The sequence below is a fragment of the Cornus florida genome, unplaced genomic scaffold (genome assembly GCF_030987335.1).
Source record: "Cornus florida cultivar Cherokee Brave unplaced genomic scaffold, ASM3098733v1 CherokeeBrave_3.0.0_Hap2_Chr06, whole genome shotgun sequence".
NCBI lineage: Eukaryota > Viridiplantae > Streptophyta > Magnoliopsida > Cornales > Cornaceae > Cornus > Cornus florida.
In genome coordinates, this window is record NW_026775576.1 from 17,861,414 (window position 1) to 17,879,604 (window position 18,191).

The 18,191-nt window shown below is 34.2% G+C and overlaps 1 protein-coding gene across 2 annotated transcripts; it reads right to left on the reverse strand.

The window, feature by feature from the left end:
- Nucleotides 1-789: 789 nt before the first annotated feature.
- Nucleotides 790-16,982, reverse strand: LOC132311144 (polyamine oxidase 2-like). 2 transcript variants are annotated; one of them, XM_059808886.1, is made up of 11 exons: nt 16,410-16,982; nt 13,475-16,331; nt 11,697-11,812; nt 10,967-11,055; nt 10,759-10,872; nt 9,302-9,389; nt 8,913-8,998; nt 8,721-8,823; nt 2,249-2,346; nt 1,716-2,145; nt 790-1,416 (listed from the first exon to the last, which is right to left on the reverse strand). In XM_059808886.1, exons 2-11 carry the CDS (start codon nt 13,536-13,538, stop codon nt 1,108-1,110), a joined length of 1,497 nt encoding a protein of 498 aa, XP_059664869.1. In that variant the 5' UTR covers nt 13,539-16,331; nt 16,410-16,982; the 3' UTR covers nt 790-1,107. The 2 variants fall into 2 exon arrangements, with proteins under 2 accessions (XP_059664869.1, XP_059664870.1); XM_059808887.1 differs by lacking the exon at nt 13,475-16,331.
- Between the last annotated feature and the right edge of the window lie 1,209 nt (nt 16,983-18,191).

An 18,191-nucleotide genomic window follows, 5' to 3' on the forward strand; every position in this document is an offset into this window, starting at 1 on the left:
ATTTTTAATTAAAAAAAATATACAAAAAAATAAATAAATAAAAGTCATAATTGTGAGAGCAACTACATATAAGTTCAAATATTATATATTTACTCATATTAAATATTATATATACTATTATTATATTATTTATATTACATTTTTTTATTTTATACAATGTGCATAAATATAAATATATGAAATGGATATTTGATCTGACAATTAAATTGACAAAAATAAATTTTAAATAAATGGTACTCCATAAAATAGTAAGCGTACCTGTCAATTTGTTCAGTTGAATTTTAAGAGAAAAAAAAAAAAAAAATTAAAGAAAAATGATCCAAGATTTAACTACACATACTAAAGAAATATTAAGTCAATCGCTAAACGGTATCATGCCCAAAGGTTCAAGTTTCAGTACAGGCATGTGCGCCAACTAAAAATAAGAATAATAATAATAACATTTATTTGCACTCATAACTATGAATTTTACTCTTTTTTATAAGTTTTTTTTTTTTTTTTTTTTAATTATAAGTATTGTGATACATGTAGCAAAAAAATATAAATTCTTATATTATTATTTAAGAGGGAAAAAAAAAAATAAAGAATCTTTGCATAACCACCCCCCCTTCCGCCTAAGAAGCTGCCCAAATAAATAAAAATCTATACACATCAATTCCATCTCTTTTGAGAGTAGCAAAAGCTAACAGCATAAAATGTGCGGCTTTCCGTGTGTGTGTGTGTGTGTGTGTGTGTGTGTGTGTGAGAGAGAGAGAGAGAGAGAGAGAGAGAGAGAGAGAGCGAGCGAGAGAGCCACGAAATTATTATTTAATATAATTGTACCAAACGTATGTCCCATAACAAAGTGACATTTTATAACATAGCTGGGATCAGACCAGTCTTTTCAACTTCTTATTTTGATATAGCTGAGTATATGCTACAACACCAAACTCGAGACTATCAGAAACACTACGTACCTCACAACATAGCAGAGGACTCTAAATATCAACCAACAGTTCCATTGGGAAAACAATGTTTCCTCAATCTTTCCAGAGACTCTAATCAATTGATGGTATACCATCTAAACAAATATGCATATAATCTGTTATGAGCAGAGGAAGCATCAAGTTACATGCGAGATATCAATAGCGGAATAGACACAGGTGTATCTTCACCCATGACCGGTTGGAATAGGTCCAACTCCCCATACCGCTCCAGGACACGCATCCTACAGTCCTCGGCAGCCATTAATCCAGTTGAGTATGCACCATGCACGGACCCTGGGTAGTCCATACTTGTTGCCTCCCCCGCAAAAAATAAGTTATCAACAGGGATCCTTAGCCTCTCATACAGATCATGGGGTTTTCCTACTGTATCATAGCTATAGGAGCCAAGAGAGTTCTCATCTGTGCCCCACCGAGAAACAAGATATTGAATCTGCATAAATTTCACAGCACACACCCCAAAAAGGAAGAGGTTAACATTCTAAAGAATTTCAAAATACATGGAACTTAGTTTGACACGAGTTCATAATTATTTGTGTATTTCTTCCAGCACAAATTATTTTAAATTACCCACCATATTGGGACCAGTTTGAGGATGAAAAGAAAAAGAAAACAATATGAGACACAAGCACGGCAATTTGAGAGGAGTGATACATAGAAACATGCATAGAGAAAAAAAAAAAAAAAAATTTCAGATACGTGAAAAACTAGAAATAAAGGTAGTAAATTTACCGGGGTGGAAGCATCAGGAAGAATTTTTTTAAGTTGCATAAAAGCAAAATTAGCTGCAGTTTCATCTGACATTTTCTCAATATCACGAGCCAGCTGTCCTGCAGGCATATAGACTAGGACAGGATGACCAGTAGCCTTGTGAAGATTGAGAAAGTAGCTGCATCCATAAGAAGTCTCTGCAACCACTCCCAGAAACTCTACATTTGGCCAAAACACCTTTTTGAAATGCAGAAGTATCTTGTTCTCAATCCCCACTCCAAGGTCGGCTATAGCCGCTTCCTTCCACTCAGGTAATCTCGGTTCAAACGTGATGCGATTGGATTTCAAAACACCGAGAGGAACAGCAACAATAGCAGCATCTGCTATGAATGTCCTCCCATCTTCAACCGTTACCTTCACTCCATTATAACGTCTTGCTACTTTTGTAACCCTTAGGAACATAGAAGCAAGGATAACCAATGCGAACTTAATTCAGTCACAGCAGAATACAGGATAAAGAACAAGATAATGATTGAATTGGTCATTAATATTACCTGTGACCCAAGCGGATGTCAAGACCTTTGGCTAGCGTATTTATTACCGGGAGGTAACCCCGGACCATAAGCCCATGTCCACCAGGAAGCAGTTCCTCCTGTAAATCGAAATAAACAAGGTAAGAGAAAGGATAAATGTTTTAGCAGGGAGGAAATACTTGTATCCATTTTATAATTATTATACTGTACTACATGTAAAAAAATAAATAAAGAAAGAAAAAAGAAAAAGGAAAAGAATACTGATAATCAAGAAAAATCAACAATGGAAGATGCAAACAATTATGTTTGATATAATAAATTTATAGGATACAACAAGAAAACTTCAGAGGTAGAGATGTATCCAACAATAATACTGCTTATTGGACTGAAACATATTCTAGAAGTTGCTTCAATTGTAACAGCAGAATTTTTTGACAAGTCCACCAAAATAACATCTTATCCAAATAGTAGTTGTTACTTTGTTATACAAGTCTAGGACTTCCAATGTTTCTGAATCATTGTGAAATTTAAAATTTTAACCCATATCAGTTAATTTGAGAGGAATATTCAGCTGGGAGAATTAAGAAGGGATCATGAATCCACAAATATAATTAAGACAGCACCAATTGGTAATATATCTAATCTAATGAAGTCAATAGCATCCATGAACATACAATTGAAATAAGTCCAAGCGAGACCAAGGGGGTTTATTTCCAGGATTGTTACTGATCCCTATTTGAGTTACACGACAGAATCAATCATCCAGTACACTCAGACTGTGGACTGCATTATGCTGGGCCAGCTATTAACTATAGGTGAGGTTATAGTAAGTTACAGATGAAAAATTAGTTCATTCAAAAGAATATGATCAATGAAAATTCACTTTTAAAATGCACAAAATTCATATTCCCAATCAGAAGCACTAATAGCAATACACTATAGCTAATACACCTTGAGAACTGTTCTATCTTTCCATTTCCTCTCTCCGTGACTTCATTTCATTTCCTATTGCTAGTTCACTTGGCACATACTTGTGTGCATGTGTGAAGAGGCATTTCAATAGAGCTGGGAAACAAAGCAGCTTATGGAGCTTTTAGATGCATCTAAAAACTCCCAAGCGATCAAGAGTTAGAAAGTGAAAATAAACTGTCTCGACCTAAAGTTGATTACACAAATTTTTTTTTTTTTCCCCTCTTTTTTTATTAAAGGCCAGCATCTCTGAAACAGAATAATGTACAATTGTACAACTAACAAGTATTTCCATTGATCTTATTATAGCTTTAAGTGTTACACTATTTGAAGTCAATCATGCAAATAATTCGAAGTATAGTGATAAGGCAACACAGTGCCAATCAAAACCATGGTGGTGTATTACAATTTCTGGATTTTTTTTTTTTCATTTACTAATTCTTCAAGAAGTTAATTTTGAAGAGGTAGTACTTTTATATCCAAAATAGTTATATCTTATGAATTTTTATTTTTTTTGTGGGGGGGGGGGGGGGGGGGGGAGGCAATTTGGGGGTGGAGGAGAGGAATTACTACAAGACAATTTAATATGGATTCACATTTAGGTATCACATTCTAGGACTATTCTAAAAAATTAGAAAGATTTTAGTCTCGTAAGTGTTAGCAGTTCCCCTAATATTCTCCTAATATAAGTGACAATAAAGCTAAAAAGAGCTTTCTTCCTCTTGACACTAAGCTACGCCTAAGAGGCCAAGATAAAGCACCAGACATTTGAATTCACACATGAACTTTTATATATGAGGCAATTTGGGGGTGGAGGAGAGGAATTACTACAAGACAATTTAATATGGATTCACGTTTAGGTATCACATTCTGGGACTATTCTAAAAAATTAGAAAGATTTTAGTCTCGTAAGTGTTAGCAGTTCCCCTAATATTCTCCTAAAATAAGAGAAAATAAAGCTAAAAAGAGCTTTCTTCCTCTTGACACTAAGCTACGCCTAAGAGGCCAAAGATAAAGTACCAGAAATTTGAATTCACACATGAGCTTTTATATATGTATTATTTTCTCTTACCTACCAAATATATAAATAAAATAAAATTCTGCCCAAGTCAAAATTGCACCGGGTATATTAAAAAAGTTCTTTTAAAACATTATAACAGTTCAGATTTTTTTGGAAAATTTAAGAACCGGATTTTGAGAAATTCTACCGTTTATTTATGGAAAAAAGAAAGAAAAAAAGAATCAAATTCTACCGTTTCAATCGATCTTCAGGATGAGCAATGAGTTTAATGTATTTTAGCTCCGCATTTATGGAAGTTTTTATTTTCGTGCTTGCTTATCCCGTCCAATTTAAGCATATGGTAAAAGGAGCGTAGGAATTGTCTTATAGCTCAAACCTCAAAAAATAGGGGACAGCCATAGGAAGTATCCGTCAATCAAAGAATAAATAATAATATATTATTATACAATATACATATAAGAAAAACATTTATAAATTTCTCAACGTTACCATACACATTCTAGGGGTAAGCCCCTTAAGTATGTGTGCTGTTACTTTTCAAATATTAAGGTACTTCTGACACCCTAAAAATAAAATAATTTAACCAATCATGCTAAATTCCTCAACCATACCATACACGTACTTGAAGCAATTATGTAAAATATAAGTTCATTTATATCATTTAAACAATTAACCATTGCTAATTTGCTACTTAAACCTATTTTGGCTTTGTGATTCAAGGCGAACTACATTTCCAAGTGTCTAGGTTATGCATGAACGCATGAACCCCTCAACCATTAAAGACCTTTCAGTTTGGAAGTTACATGCATCAGGACTCGTTGGTAACTTTGGTAAATATAGGACTATGCCTTAGTTGAGGATAAATTTTATTGGTCATATTTGAATGAAGATGTTGCTCGAATTGTGTCCCACCGAAAGCAAGGAAAACACAGGAGTATACACCCTTTTACCTGATCCACACTCCCACTGTGGAACGATCATAGAAAAGTTTATCATTAGGTTGCCAAAAACGTGATTCTTTTTTTAGTTGTGGTGGACAGGTTTTGGAAAATGGCTCACTTCATCCCTTGTAATAAAATTATGTCACATATGTTGTCAAGGGCTTATTTGTTATTACTTATATAATGTTGGGGGCTTATGTGTAACATCTGAAACTTGTTAATATAAATACAATGTGGTGGAAGGATGAAAGTATTTCTTCATTCTTTCTCTCTTTCCCCATCTTTCTTTCTTTGTCTCTCCTCCTCTTTCTTCTTCATCTTCTACTTTACTATTGCTGTTTTGATTATCTCTTAAAGATTACATCGTATCAGAGAGTGGTTTGTAAAGCTCTAGGGTGTGTAGTTGAAACCATAGGGCAAGTTTGTGTAAACCCTAGCAGGCGTGAAGGGTTTTGAAGATATTCCAAGATGGGATTTGTTTGCAAGGAAGTAGTGTTAGTCACATCCACACGTACCGCGGATCCAACTTTGATCAATTGCAAAATTTGATCACATCCACATATAGTGGCTTGTAAAGAATTTGATGGTTTTTTCGTGTTTCGCGTGGTTCTACAACATCGGATTTTTCTTCTTCGTTTGCGATTCTGGTTTGGTCTACTTGGTTGCTTTTAGGGTTTATGTGGTGACTGTGCGGTCGTTTTTTATGCATCTCAAAAGATGGTGATCTCTCTGGTTGTAGTTGTTGGTGTGTTAGAGAGGTGGTTCTCTATATATTTTGTTGTTGTTATGTTTTTGAGGTGTATACCCAAATCTATTTAATAAAATGTCTGGCTCATAAATGACTTCAAAAGAAGCTGGGTCCTCTTCTAGTGTGACTGTTGGGAGGTGGTAGTGATGTTAGCAAAAAATAAGGACAGGTTGATTAGATCTATGGATCAAGTTAGGCATATTAAGAATATAGATCAAATAATATTAGTAAAATAAAATGGTATATTAGAAATATGATAAATTACTTTCAACAATTATAAAATGAGGAATATACTTGCGAAGAAATTTTAAGTAACGAACCTTACATAGGAATGATAAATGAAATTAATAATAAGAATGCAGTGGAAACACTTAAAAAGATGGGTAATAATAATGTTTGTAGCACTTGATATAGAGGCATGGAGAATTTTAAGAAAGATTGGAATTGAATGGTTAACAAAGACATTTAAAAAAATCCTAAGAGAAGAAATGATGCCAATAAATAAATAAATTGTGAAAAACCATAGTCGTACAATGAAACTATGGGAAAGGATAATTGAATACAGATTAAGAAAAGAAACTTCAGTATCTATACCAAGTACATACACTATAGAGGTAATCTACTTAACAAGAAAATTAATAGAGATTGTAGAATTAAAGAAAAAGATCAAAACATTCAAAGGTTTAGATAACAAATATGATAGAGTGCCAAGGGACATAATTTGCTGGGCTTTACAAGGAAAACTTGTAAATCTTATACAGTTAGGCAAGGACTAGCGTTCTATTATATGTGGTGAGACTACTGATTTATCCGCAAAAGTAGAATCACACCAAGGATCAGTGCTAAGCTCAAACCTATTTTACAGTAGTTTTAGATTAAATAACGAATGATATTTGAGACATCTCTAGTTCATGTTGTTTTCTGATGACATAATCCAATTGGAGACTTCTAAAGAAGTCTAAGCAATAAAATTAGAAAAATAGAGAAATACTCTAGAAGCAGAAGGCCTAAAAATTAGCAAGAACAAAAAAGATACATGGAATGTAAGGCTAATGAAGTACCAGAATAGCAATATAATATTACAATACAAGATGATGGGAAAATAGATGATGATGTAATAAGTAGGATTGGACCAAGTTAGACAAAATGGAGAGAAGCTAGGTGTATCCTATATTGCAAACAAATATCAAATAATTTAAAAATAAAATTCTGTAGGAAGGTTATTAGGCCAACTATATTTTACGGAGCAGAAATTTAACCATTAAAACACACACACATATATAGCTGAAATGAGAATTGCATAGATGGATGATAGGAATGAGTAGAAGAGAGGATTTTTTTTTTTTTTTGTTGATAAGTAAGGTAGTATTAAAATGCGTTCAAAAGGGGAACGAGGCCCACAAAAGCAGTACAAGGACCAAATAGGAACCCTAATCTCTCAACCTGTCCAAAAAATCATCTATCTCCCCCATGGATTTACAGTTTCTCCTAGAAACCCAACGAAAAATAGAACTAATGATAGAGAATTTTAGCGCCCCAATAGGATTCTCCTCGCCATCGAAGGATCTCCTATTCCGTTCCTTCCACAAGCACCCACCAAACAACACGGGCACCACCCTCCAAACGCAGGAGTTACACCCATTAGTGATCAAATAAGAAAAGTAGACTTACGTGGTTTGGTCATATACAACATAAACCTGTAGATGCATTAGTAAGAAAAGAAAGATCTGTTTTCACAAAAAGTAAAAGACAAAGAGATTGACGAAAACTCACATGAGATGAAATAATTAGAAATTATTTTTAAAAATAAGACCCAAAGAAGGTAAAAGACAAAGAGATTCACCAAAACTCACATGAGATAAAATAATTAGAAATGATTTCAAAAATTTTAAGACCCAGTTTGGTTGGAGAGAGATGGAAGGAAAAGAAAACAAAGGTAATGGAGGGAAATGGTCTACTGCATTTGTATGAATTTTTAAAGGAAAGGAAAAGAAATGGAGGGATTTGGAGGGATACAAATTATTCATGATGGGTAAGTTATTTTATCCTTCCACTAATGGGAGGAAATGGAAGGAAAGGGTTACAAAGTTTAATGAAACTTTTCTAATACCAAATATGCCCTGTTTTTATAAAAGATAAAATCAAAAAACCATATGAGTGTTCGGGCATTATTTTATATTCTCTGTTTTCAGATTGTCACTTTGGCTTGAATTTTTTTTACCAAAATCATTATATTTGTCTTATCCCTTCTTACCTATATATTTCTCTTTTAAACGTGAAAGGGTATAGTTATAAATTCATTAAAACAATTTCCTTTCCTTTTTTTTCCCAAACATAATTAAGTGCTAAGATTGTCATTTCCTTTCCTTTCCCTCATTAATTAACCAAACATGATGAGAGGTTAAAACTATCCTTTCCTTTCTTTTCTTTTCTATCATAAATAATGTTATCCTTTCTTTTCTTTCCCCATTGTTATACCAAGCATACTAGGAGACATGGCTTTGTAATAGAAAAGCATGGAAAAAGAAAATTCATGTAGGGAAAGACCTGGTCAACAGTCTGGTCCCCGTAGGGAGGACGATAATGCTCCTTGCCATATCGATTTATATAGTAGTCAAGTCAGAAGGGTAAGGGCAGACCCAATCCATATGGGATAAAGACAAGGATGATGATTATGGAGTTGAAAGCTAAAATTTCACAATTCAAAACATTTTGGAGAAAGGAAAAAGGTATTACACCTTTATAGATCTTGTTAGCTTGAAACAATCAAGGCGTTTACGATAAAGTCTAGAATTTAGGGTGAAAGAAACTTGCCTGATCCCAACACTTAAGTGAGATGGTATCAGAATCTGCAGCAAACCAGCCTTCCATTCGGCACAAGTACCACTGCAACACCTTATGAGCAAGGCCTTCCAACCTATAATAAGGATCTCTTCAAATATACCATCTTTGAGTAGAGGCAAATTATAAGCTCGCTATTAAATTATTGTTTGATAATTATAAAACCTTAAATCTGGCCTCCTTTCAAACACACTTGAGATAGCATGGAGTATGGACATGTCTTCACTGTGTTCTTGTCTTACTTTATCAGTCTGCATTCAACAAGTTAAAGAACAACTCATCAACACAGATACACCAGCAATTGTTTCACGGAATGATGTGGAGAACACCTTTTCATTAGAGAAAGTACAAAAGCGCAGAAATTGCATGCAGTGTAAATCAAAGGCTTCAAATTTCAATTGTAAAATGTAAAGAGAAAAATCTAAGCATAAAAGGAGGGAGGGAGGGGGGAGCGAGATCTCAAAGGCTTCAAATTTCAATTGAAAAAGGCAAAAAACTTAAGCATAAAAGAAGAGAGAGAGAGAGAGAGAGAGAGAGAGAGAGAGAATACATGCCTCATTCAAAATGCTCTGAAAAGCTTCTCCAACCTTTTTGACTAATTCCTGAGGAACTTGATTCCCATCCATATCAAATAGTGCGTAGCTGAAAAAAGAGAATTAGAAAGCACTTGACCCCCATGCATGGCTTTAAATCTTACAAGCGCAAAATTTCAAAGTCATGAAATGTGACGACTACGTGGAAGTTCAGAAGAGTTAAATAAATGTCAAAATGGATACAGATAAGAGAAGTTATTTGAGGAATGATGTACAAGAAGACCAATTCGTAAGTAAAATTGATAAATCTCATGAGACTAAAAAATACCCTGGAAGATTATTTTCAACAGTAAAAACTAGGAAGCTGAGAACAAGAGCAGGTAAATGCACTTCAAATTTAGAAGGGGTAAAAACAGCTACTGTTGACCTAAGGTTTCAAACCAAGGGCACATGAAACATTTTGAGGATAACAAATCATTGAAAGTGTTGAAACTTGAATTTAATGTCTACTTGAGTTTATGCTAAACAGGTTATACATGTAAGAAATTCAAGTGAGCTAGTTGATCAATGGCAAAGTCAAGAAGGATCCAAGATTTAAAGATCTTATTTAAAGCTCAAAAGACATTGAAGTCAAAGACTTTCAACTCAAGGCACAAAAGACTGTGAAGATCAAAGATAAAGACTTGGGTAGATGGTCTATGGTGAGAGCTAGAAGTTATTGTTAAGTTATTTTGAATAACTTGTTTTGAAAGCTCAAATCTAAGACTTAGTCTCTAAGACCCACATATCATTCATATGGGTCTCTAGACACTTTCATATGGGTCTCTAGACACTTAGAGATAGGACTTGAATTGAATTGCATATATTCCTAAAATCCTAGATTGAGGAGAAAAAGCGCCTAAGATGAACTTAGCAAGGTTAAATACTCAAGAAAAGCCAATTCAATCGACTACTCACTGAGCATCAGTCAACTCATTCTAAACAGAGAGTAGCCATCACTGACTTCCTTGAGGTAAGTCGACTGATCCCAAAGGACCAGTCAACTGGTTCTGTCAAGAGAGTTGAGGACTCTGAGAACATAAAGAATCAGTCGACTCATATACATGGATCGGCAGACTGGTCTAACCAAACCAATTGACTGCCCTTAGCTCCAATCAACTGCTTTCGTCGAAATTCAAAATATAACGGCTAGTTCAACTATCCCTTTGCGGCATAAATGCTTCCAACAACTATATAAATGGATTTTTGAATGGGACTATATAAATGGTCTTGTATCTGCATTTATGGTATAAGACACCATATTATGGTAAGTGCCAAAAACAAAAACTAATTCTGACCATAGAGGAAATAAATGGAGAGGAACTTTATCTCATAACCAAATAATAGCAACAAGCTCATGCTCCTGCAAACTTGACCTAAGTTTAGCTACTGCTCAAAAATTAGGAGCATCAAAAGCAACAAAGATGACATGTGATTACCTCTCCAAATCATGGTCATACAACACAGAGTTGTCACCACTAGTACGATAGAGGGGTAGTCCTAGCCTTCCAATCAAAGGTGCCAAAGGATTTTCTGGGCATACTCCATGCAGCCTGAAACATCAATGAGAAGAAAACTTTAGAAAGTGTCAAACCGGAGGTACCCAAATTTTCCATAAAAGAGAGAAGTTAAAAAAATTCAAGTTACCAAGATGCACCGAGGTCAACTGGAAAACCAAATGAGTAATCGGTGTGAACTCGACCACCAATCCTATCACGTGATTCTAATAGGACAACCTGCCGATGAAACAGAAATTGTAATATCTTGATATATTCAAAAATTATAATCAGTTTGATTCTTGTCGAATAAACTGATAAAAATAAAGTGACACAAAAGGAATGCTTCTTTAGTAAATATCTCTTCTTTATAGCACTCATTTTTGGCATTGGTACTGAGGCGTGATAGAGACACCACATTCAGAACTTTGTCCGTGCCTAACAACTATAAATTTTTGTCTCAGGTAGACTTAAGTGTACTGTAGAAACTAATAAAGCACCCATTAAATACAAATATATACGAGGCTCAAAACACTACCATCCAACTACAATATAGGCAATGGTGTATCAAATACACCAACTTTTTCCATATTATGTAAGATTTAAAAAAACAAAACACCACCCATCATTGGTGTCAGTACATCATATATTATGCAAAAAAGAAAACTAAAATATTATGTAATTCTCACATGATAAAAATACAATTACCACCTTTCCCAAATCTTGGTTTTCACAAATTTCATAAGCAAACAGATGTAGGTATAATTTAAAGCTGTTGAACATTGGCAATGCTGACAAGTGTCAAAGATTCTTACTGCCAAAAGGTATAATAACAGAAATACATATTATCCATCAAAATATAAATATTCCTTTTTGAATACCTGAAATGAAGCATCATGAAGAGCTCGAGCAGCAGAAATGCCAGCAAAACCACCACCTATGACAATAACAGATGGTGTGGCCGCATGCCTTCTTTCAACATTTGAATAGCTAAGAGCTACAAAAAAACATGAATGAACTGAGACTCCTGAGATAGGGGCATAGTTTTAAACTCTACAAACTCATAAATGGGTATACTCTTCAAGAAAAATGTACTCAGAATCTCATTCAAATGAATTAAAGTCAATAATGATATCATCTGCTCTCTTTTCTGGATATATTAGTCATGACATTACTCATGCCTCCACATCTACTTTGCGATCAAACTCTTGCTATATGTGTGTGTGTGTGTGTGTGTGTGTGTCATACATTAAAAGTATGCTACCTATCATCACATACACAGATAGCAACACAATGAGGTGCAGCCAGATACCACTAGCTCAAACAGACCACTACTCGGCTCGGCTCGGCTCATTTATAGCCCCAGGTTCAACTTAGCTAAAGAACCACAAAAAATCAAGCAAATCGGACAGTCTATATCCATTTGACTAGTAAGGTTCAGTTTTTCAACAAATTTCAAATGACTTACAAAATGTGATCAGAATTCAACAGCCAAAACTCATTTAATGAATAACATTTTTTTTTCTTGGATATCAGATGAGCATGGGAATTCTACTATGTTACTTTTTTATAAATAACAAAATGGACAAAAAGGACCACTAATGGAGCAACTTTAATGAAATTGATCCAAACACTTGGAGGATAAAAGAGAAGTTGTAAAAAAAGGATTACTTAAGAGAACTTTTTTAAAAAAACTAGACTTGGAAACCAAATTTTCATACCAGGTTGAATCTTCATGCAACCATAGCAAATGCTTAATTCATTCATATGCAAGTATTAGTGGATATATAAATTTAGAGTAAGTCAACAGGCACCCTATCTGCAATGTATATATGCACCAATATATCATGTATATCAAAATCATATTTCCGTTTCTAAAGTAGTTGCCAAAAGATGAAACCATGAACGACATAAATAAGCTGCCCTTGCAAGTAGAAGACTGCCAAAAGGATAACAACTGAACTTGCAAGGGAACAAGATCAGCAAAAGGAAAATAAAAAACAGTCAAAGCATCATTTCATGATAACAAACGAAAAGTCATCTGCTTACCATAACCTTGCTTTATGTAGGAGCCATTGTACAAATACTTAGAATATCCTAAACCAATCACCTCAACTATCTAATTATAAATTTTGTGGTTTGCAAACCTCTTACAAGCAAAGAAAATCTGAGCTATCCAGTTATTTGATTGCTAGGGTACTAAAAGAAAAGTAATTAAAAAAAAAAAAGAAAAAGGGACCTCTCTTTTATTGAGTACCACTATGTACTCAGCAGATTTAGACGACAACATTTGTCTCAAATCATTATAAACGAGATATGTTACAGCAAACAGTAAATTTGACTTTTAAACAAGGAAATTTTTTTTTCGGGAATTTAAAAGAAGAAGAAGAAGAAAATCTTGTTGTCAAAGAGCATCTTATGCTTTTTAGTTCTGGACCTTTCAAAATTTCAACTATAGAGGCAATAACCCATTTAGTATACATCAGGGCTTCAATAAGTAGAACCTATTTAAAAAAAATTAAAATAAATAAATGAATAACGTTTAATTGAGTTGAATTTGTATAACCTAGGTGAGGCACATTCAATATTTAGTCTTGCTTTTTGCAAGATGCACTGTAATATAAATATATGAGAAGTCATATTTAAGATTTGCCCCTACCTAAGAGATGGAGAGTCAACTTTGATAATAAATGGTTTTCTCGACATATAACTGAACACTTCATAACGAAGTAAATATCCTTCAACTTTGCTCTATCTTGATACTGAACGCTCACGTTCCACCTGAAAGAAACTTTCAAACAAGAAAACCCATTTCCCTAATTTATTGCATCCAACAATAAAAAATCACTTCACACCATCTCCTCCTTCCGTGTTTACCTAATGAAAATGTTGTCATCTGATGAACAATCAGATGTCAATGCATGAAGAATCTGAGCCACGTCTATCACTACAACCATCAGTTGCTCTGCAATCAACTTTTTTCTTTTCTTCTTTTTGTTTTTTTTTTTTTTTTTTGAAAAGTAACTTTTTCCTTTTCTTTTTCTTGTAAGAGTCCACATTAAATCAATTTTTCTATTCAAATAAAAAAAGTAAAAATAAAAATATGGTACAAATGTTTCTACTCAATCCCTCATCACAACTAAAAACACCTCAGATTCTTAAAACCATTTTCAATTTTGCAACCAAAACAGAGTAATTGGCCAAAACCTCAATTAGATAGGAAAACTAAATGAATTCCTTGCACATATTTTGAAATTGCTCCAACTACTGCTGATTCAAGCAATAAACATAATTGGCAAAAACAACTACACGTATCTCACAAATGAGACCCGTATAAATTTAAGGATTCTAGAAGTGGAACTCTATAACACCATAAAGGAAGTTGGCCAGTGTGTTACATAAACTCTTCTATTCCCATCACCGTACCCGTGTTGACAAGGCACAACATGGGTACAGGTATGAGATACATGTCGTACACAATCCAAATCAGCTCTTGCGGCAGTTTTATAACCTATGGTAGCTCCAAAATGTTCCTTACTTTTTGATCCCTATTAAGCGAAAACTCCCAAATGGAAATAGAACCCGATGAGGGTAACAAATCTTGTGTCGGTCAAGTACAGCCATCTCCATGCAGTGATGGAAGAAAAAGAATGCTCAAATTTGATAAGAAAGAAGGGTTTCTTTTTTTCCCGATGAATTAAGAAAAGAAGGACTTTACTTCAATCCCCCTTTTTCCCCTGTACTCTATTTAATTTAAACTAAAATCGTGTATAGTTTAAAAGAATAATAGCATCATATATAGCGTTATTACATAGCATATTATGTATTTAAATGGCCACATGTATCCAAGTTTTGGAAAAAATCGGGTGACTCAGGTCCATTAATCCTAAGAGTTGAGATTCAAGGATGTCCCACACTTAGACACATACCCACACCAAATACAAATACCAAGTACATGGATGATGTAACGTGGAAGGCCATAAATGCTTGGAAAATCACAGGTTACTGAACTGAGAAGCTTGGGTTATTAAAACCCAGTACATACCACTAAGCACATGTTTACAGCATAACTACAACCACACATCTGAATGGCTTGCAAATAATATGTTTCTGCTACTTCCGTTCCTTTTCTCTCATGAAATGAAACAAAACTTTTTTGAGCTAGCTCCAGTTATTTTGATATAGAGAACCTAAATTAAAGCTTAAAAGTGGATACAATTTACAACATGTATGATGTTCAATTTATTTTATTTTTTTCTTTTCTTCCTTCGAGCCAAGACACCTCATTCATTTTTTTTCTGTAGTTGCTTCAATGAGGATAGGAAGTTTTTATTATATTCTTATAAGATTAGCAACAAAATTCAGGACAGAACAACAGTGTACTTATAAGGAGATTCCAATTATTGATTATTTAATTAGCCACCTCAATTTTATCAGTGTATAAGAATCTTGGAACACCCACACCTTCACCAAATTGTTGGGCCCAGTTTGGTTGGAGAGAAATTGAAGTAGAAAAAAAGAAAGGAAATGGAGGGAAAGGTTATGTTGTGTTTGGTATAAAATTTTGAGAAAACATAAACTGAAATGGAAGGATTTGGAGGGGCTCACTAAATCCATGAACAGTCATTTTGCTATCCTTCAAAAATGGACAAATTATATTATAGCTAGTAATTACCTATTTTGTCCCTGCTTTTTTTAACAAGTGAATTCCAGTATTGCTCTTATCGCTCACAAAATAAAACAATTATTTAATTTCTTTTCTATCTACTATTTTTTTCAAACATTATACAAGGTCAATACTTCATTTTTCTTCTTTAATCAACCACACAAACGTTAACATTATCATTTTCTTTCCTTTTTTTCCTTTTCTCCATAACCGATGTTATCATTTCTTTACTACCCCCAATGTAAGAAAATCCAGAATAGTTTTAAGTCCACAAAATAGTCAGAGCAATAAACATTGGTGGTCTAAGTGCACCTAGTAGCAGGCTGAGTGAAAGAAGGGTGCTATTAAGAAATATTATATTTTAGTTGAGCATCAAGCTAGTTATGGCTGTGCTTCAGTTCAAACAGACTTTGGCATCCAAATGTATCTATGTGGTTTCACTATAAGGATGACCCGGAACCAAAATCTCAGCATCTAGCCTACATTTACCCTCAGGAAACTGAGAAAGTATATACCATGATGACCATAAATGTAATAATTCACAGAACTTTTTTGTTCAACTTAGTTAATTAATCTTGGCTTGGTCTGAATTTGGACCAAGCAGAACTGCTTTATATTGCTTTATATGGTTTACCTAAATATACTTTAGCAAGATTACAGTAACATGCATAATATCCAACATGATTACATGTAAATAGGTATATTATGGCTCTGTCAACTGCATAATTATATAAAATGCACATATCTTTAATATATATATATATATATATATTATATCTTAAAATGCTAGAGAGAGAAAGAAAGTGCCACCGACATAATTTAACAACAGTGGGTCGTCATCATCAACTCCCTGCGTTTATTCCGTAATTTAACAACAGTGGGTAAAAACAGAAAACATAAAACAAAAATAAAGTAATTCGAAACAAACCTTTCCCCATTTGGCGATTACTCTGTTCTCGCGATTCCATAATTCGATACGCGATTACTATAACAATGATTGTGATTAATATTATTCAACAGTAATAATATCAATTGAGTTCTGGGTTCTAAGGGTTTCTCGAATTTAAACAAGGCAGGAGGTAATTGAGGTGAGTAATGAAGAATAAAAACGAGAAGACAAGTGATGAAGTGGTTTGAATTCGAAGAGAAACCCAGATTGACCGACCAGCTCATACGTCTTCAAAACCTACCTCCAAAAACAACTCTCAATTTCTCTCTACCTACCTCTACTTCTCTCTCTAGATATTTATATATCGATCAAATTTTGGTCTGAATTATGCGAAATCTACCGTACATAACATCGGATTCTCAAAATTCCCAGGATTGCGAGGAGTAATATAATTCGATATATGGGATTTGAAGCGAATCAAAGAGAAGGATATGAGACGCAACCAAAAGTTAGAAGAGAGGGAGGGGGGAAGAAACAATTTGGAGAGAGAAAACGGGGAGAGAGACACCTATTTGGCTTCCGACGTTTTGGGGGTTTGGCTGCCTTTATAGAATTTTTTCCAACTCAAGTCTGGCAGGATATTTATAATTCCACACTCTCTCATCTAATTTTTACCTCCACTGGCTAAAAATTTCAGACACGTGTAACGTTATTTGGCCACATTACATGACTTTTTGCATCGACGACCCATCATTATTTGTAATATATTTCTTGAAAGCAAAAAGAAAAAAAAAAAAAAAAAATTTGAAGTAATAAAAGGCACTTTATATGCCCATGTGGCCAGATTACGGATTTTTCCTTGAAAAATGAAAATTCAATCGGACCAATTGGTTTTGAAGAAACTCTTTTGGACTAGGCCTACGAACGATAGATCCAGAGAGTTGATTTTTAGGCAAAATTTGGTTCTGCGAATCGATTGTGATGGATTACGATGGATCGTGAATTTCACTGTCGAGCTCACGATCGATCGCACTGTTGCTGCCTGGGCACTAAACACTGAAATTTTGAAATTTTTCTAAGGTGGAATTTTTCAAAGCCACTAGATGCCTGAAATTTTTTAATGATACACAATAGAACCTATCTAGGCGACAAAAGACTGAAAAATAAAAAGAAATGGAGAAAGAATAAAGTTTGAAAATTCTATTAAACTAAGTTAAACATCTCTAGGCAATGTTGAATTGTTCTTAATCTTCAAGATAGATGGGATCCACCAAGAGGGAGGCTTCCACATCTCTTCCGTTCAATGTAGGGCTTCAATCTTTGACCATTCACCTTAAGGATTCTCTCATCTTTTAAGCACTTGATTTCAATCCCCATGAGGTGAAATAGAAATGATTTCATAAGGGCCTTCCCATTTAGTGCGTAGTTTTCCAGGAAGCCTAAAGTTGAATAGCCACGCCTTTTGCCCGGGCTCAAAGGACTTCTTCACAATATGTTTATCATGAAAAGCTTTTGTCCTAACCTTGTAAATTTTAGTATTGTCATAGGCATCATTTCTTAATTCCTTTAACTCATTCAATTGGAGCAAACGATTCTCACCGGCTTTATCAAGATCAAGGTTAAGCTTCTTGATTGCCTACAAAGCCTTGTGTTCTAGCTCAACAGGAAGATGAAAAGGCTTCCCATAAACAAGTCTATAAGGATACATGCTTATTGGAGTCTTATAAGCCGTCTGATAAGCCCACAAAGCATCATTTAACTTCCTTGACCAATCCTTTCGGTTTAGGTTCACCATTTTTTCTAGAATTTACTTAATTTCCC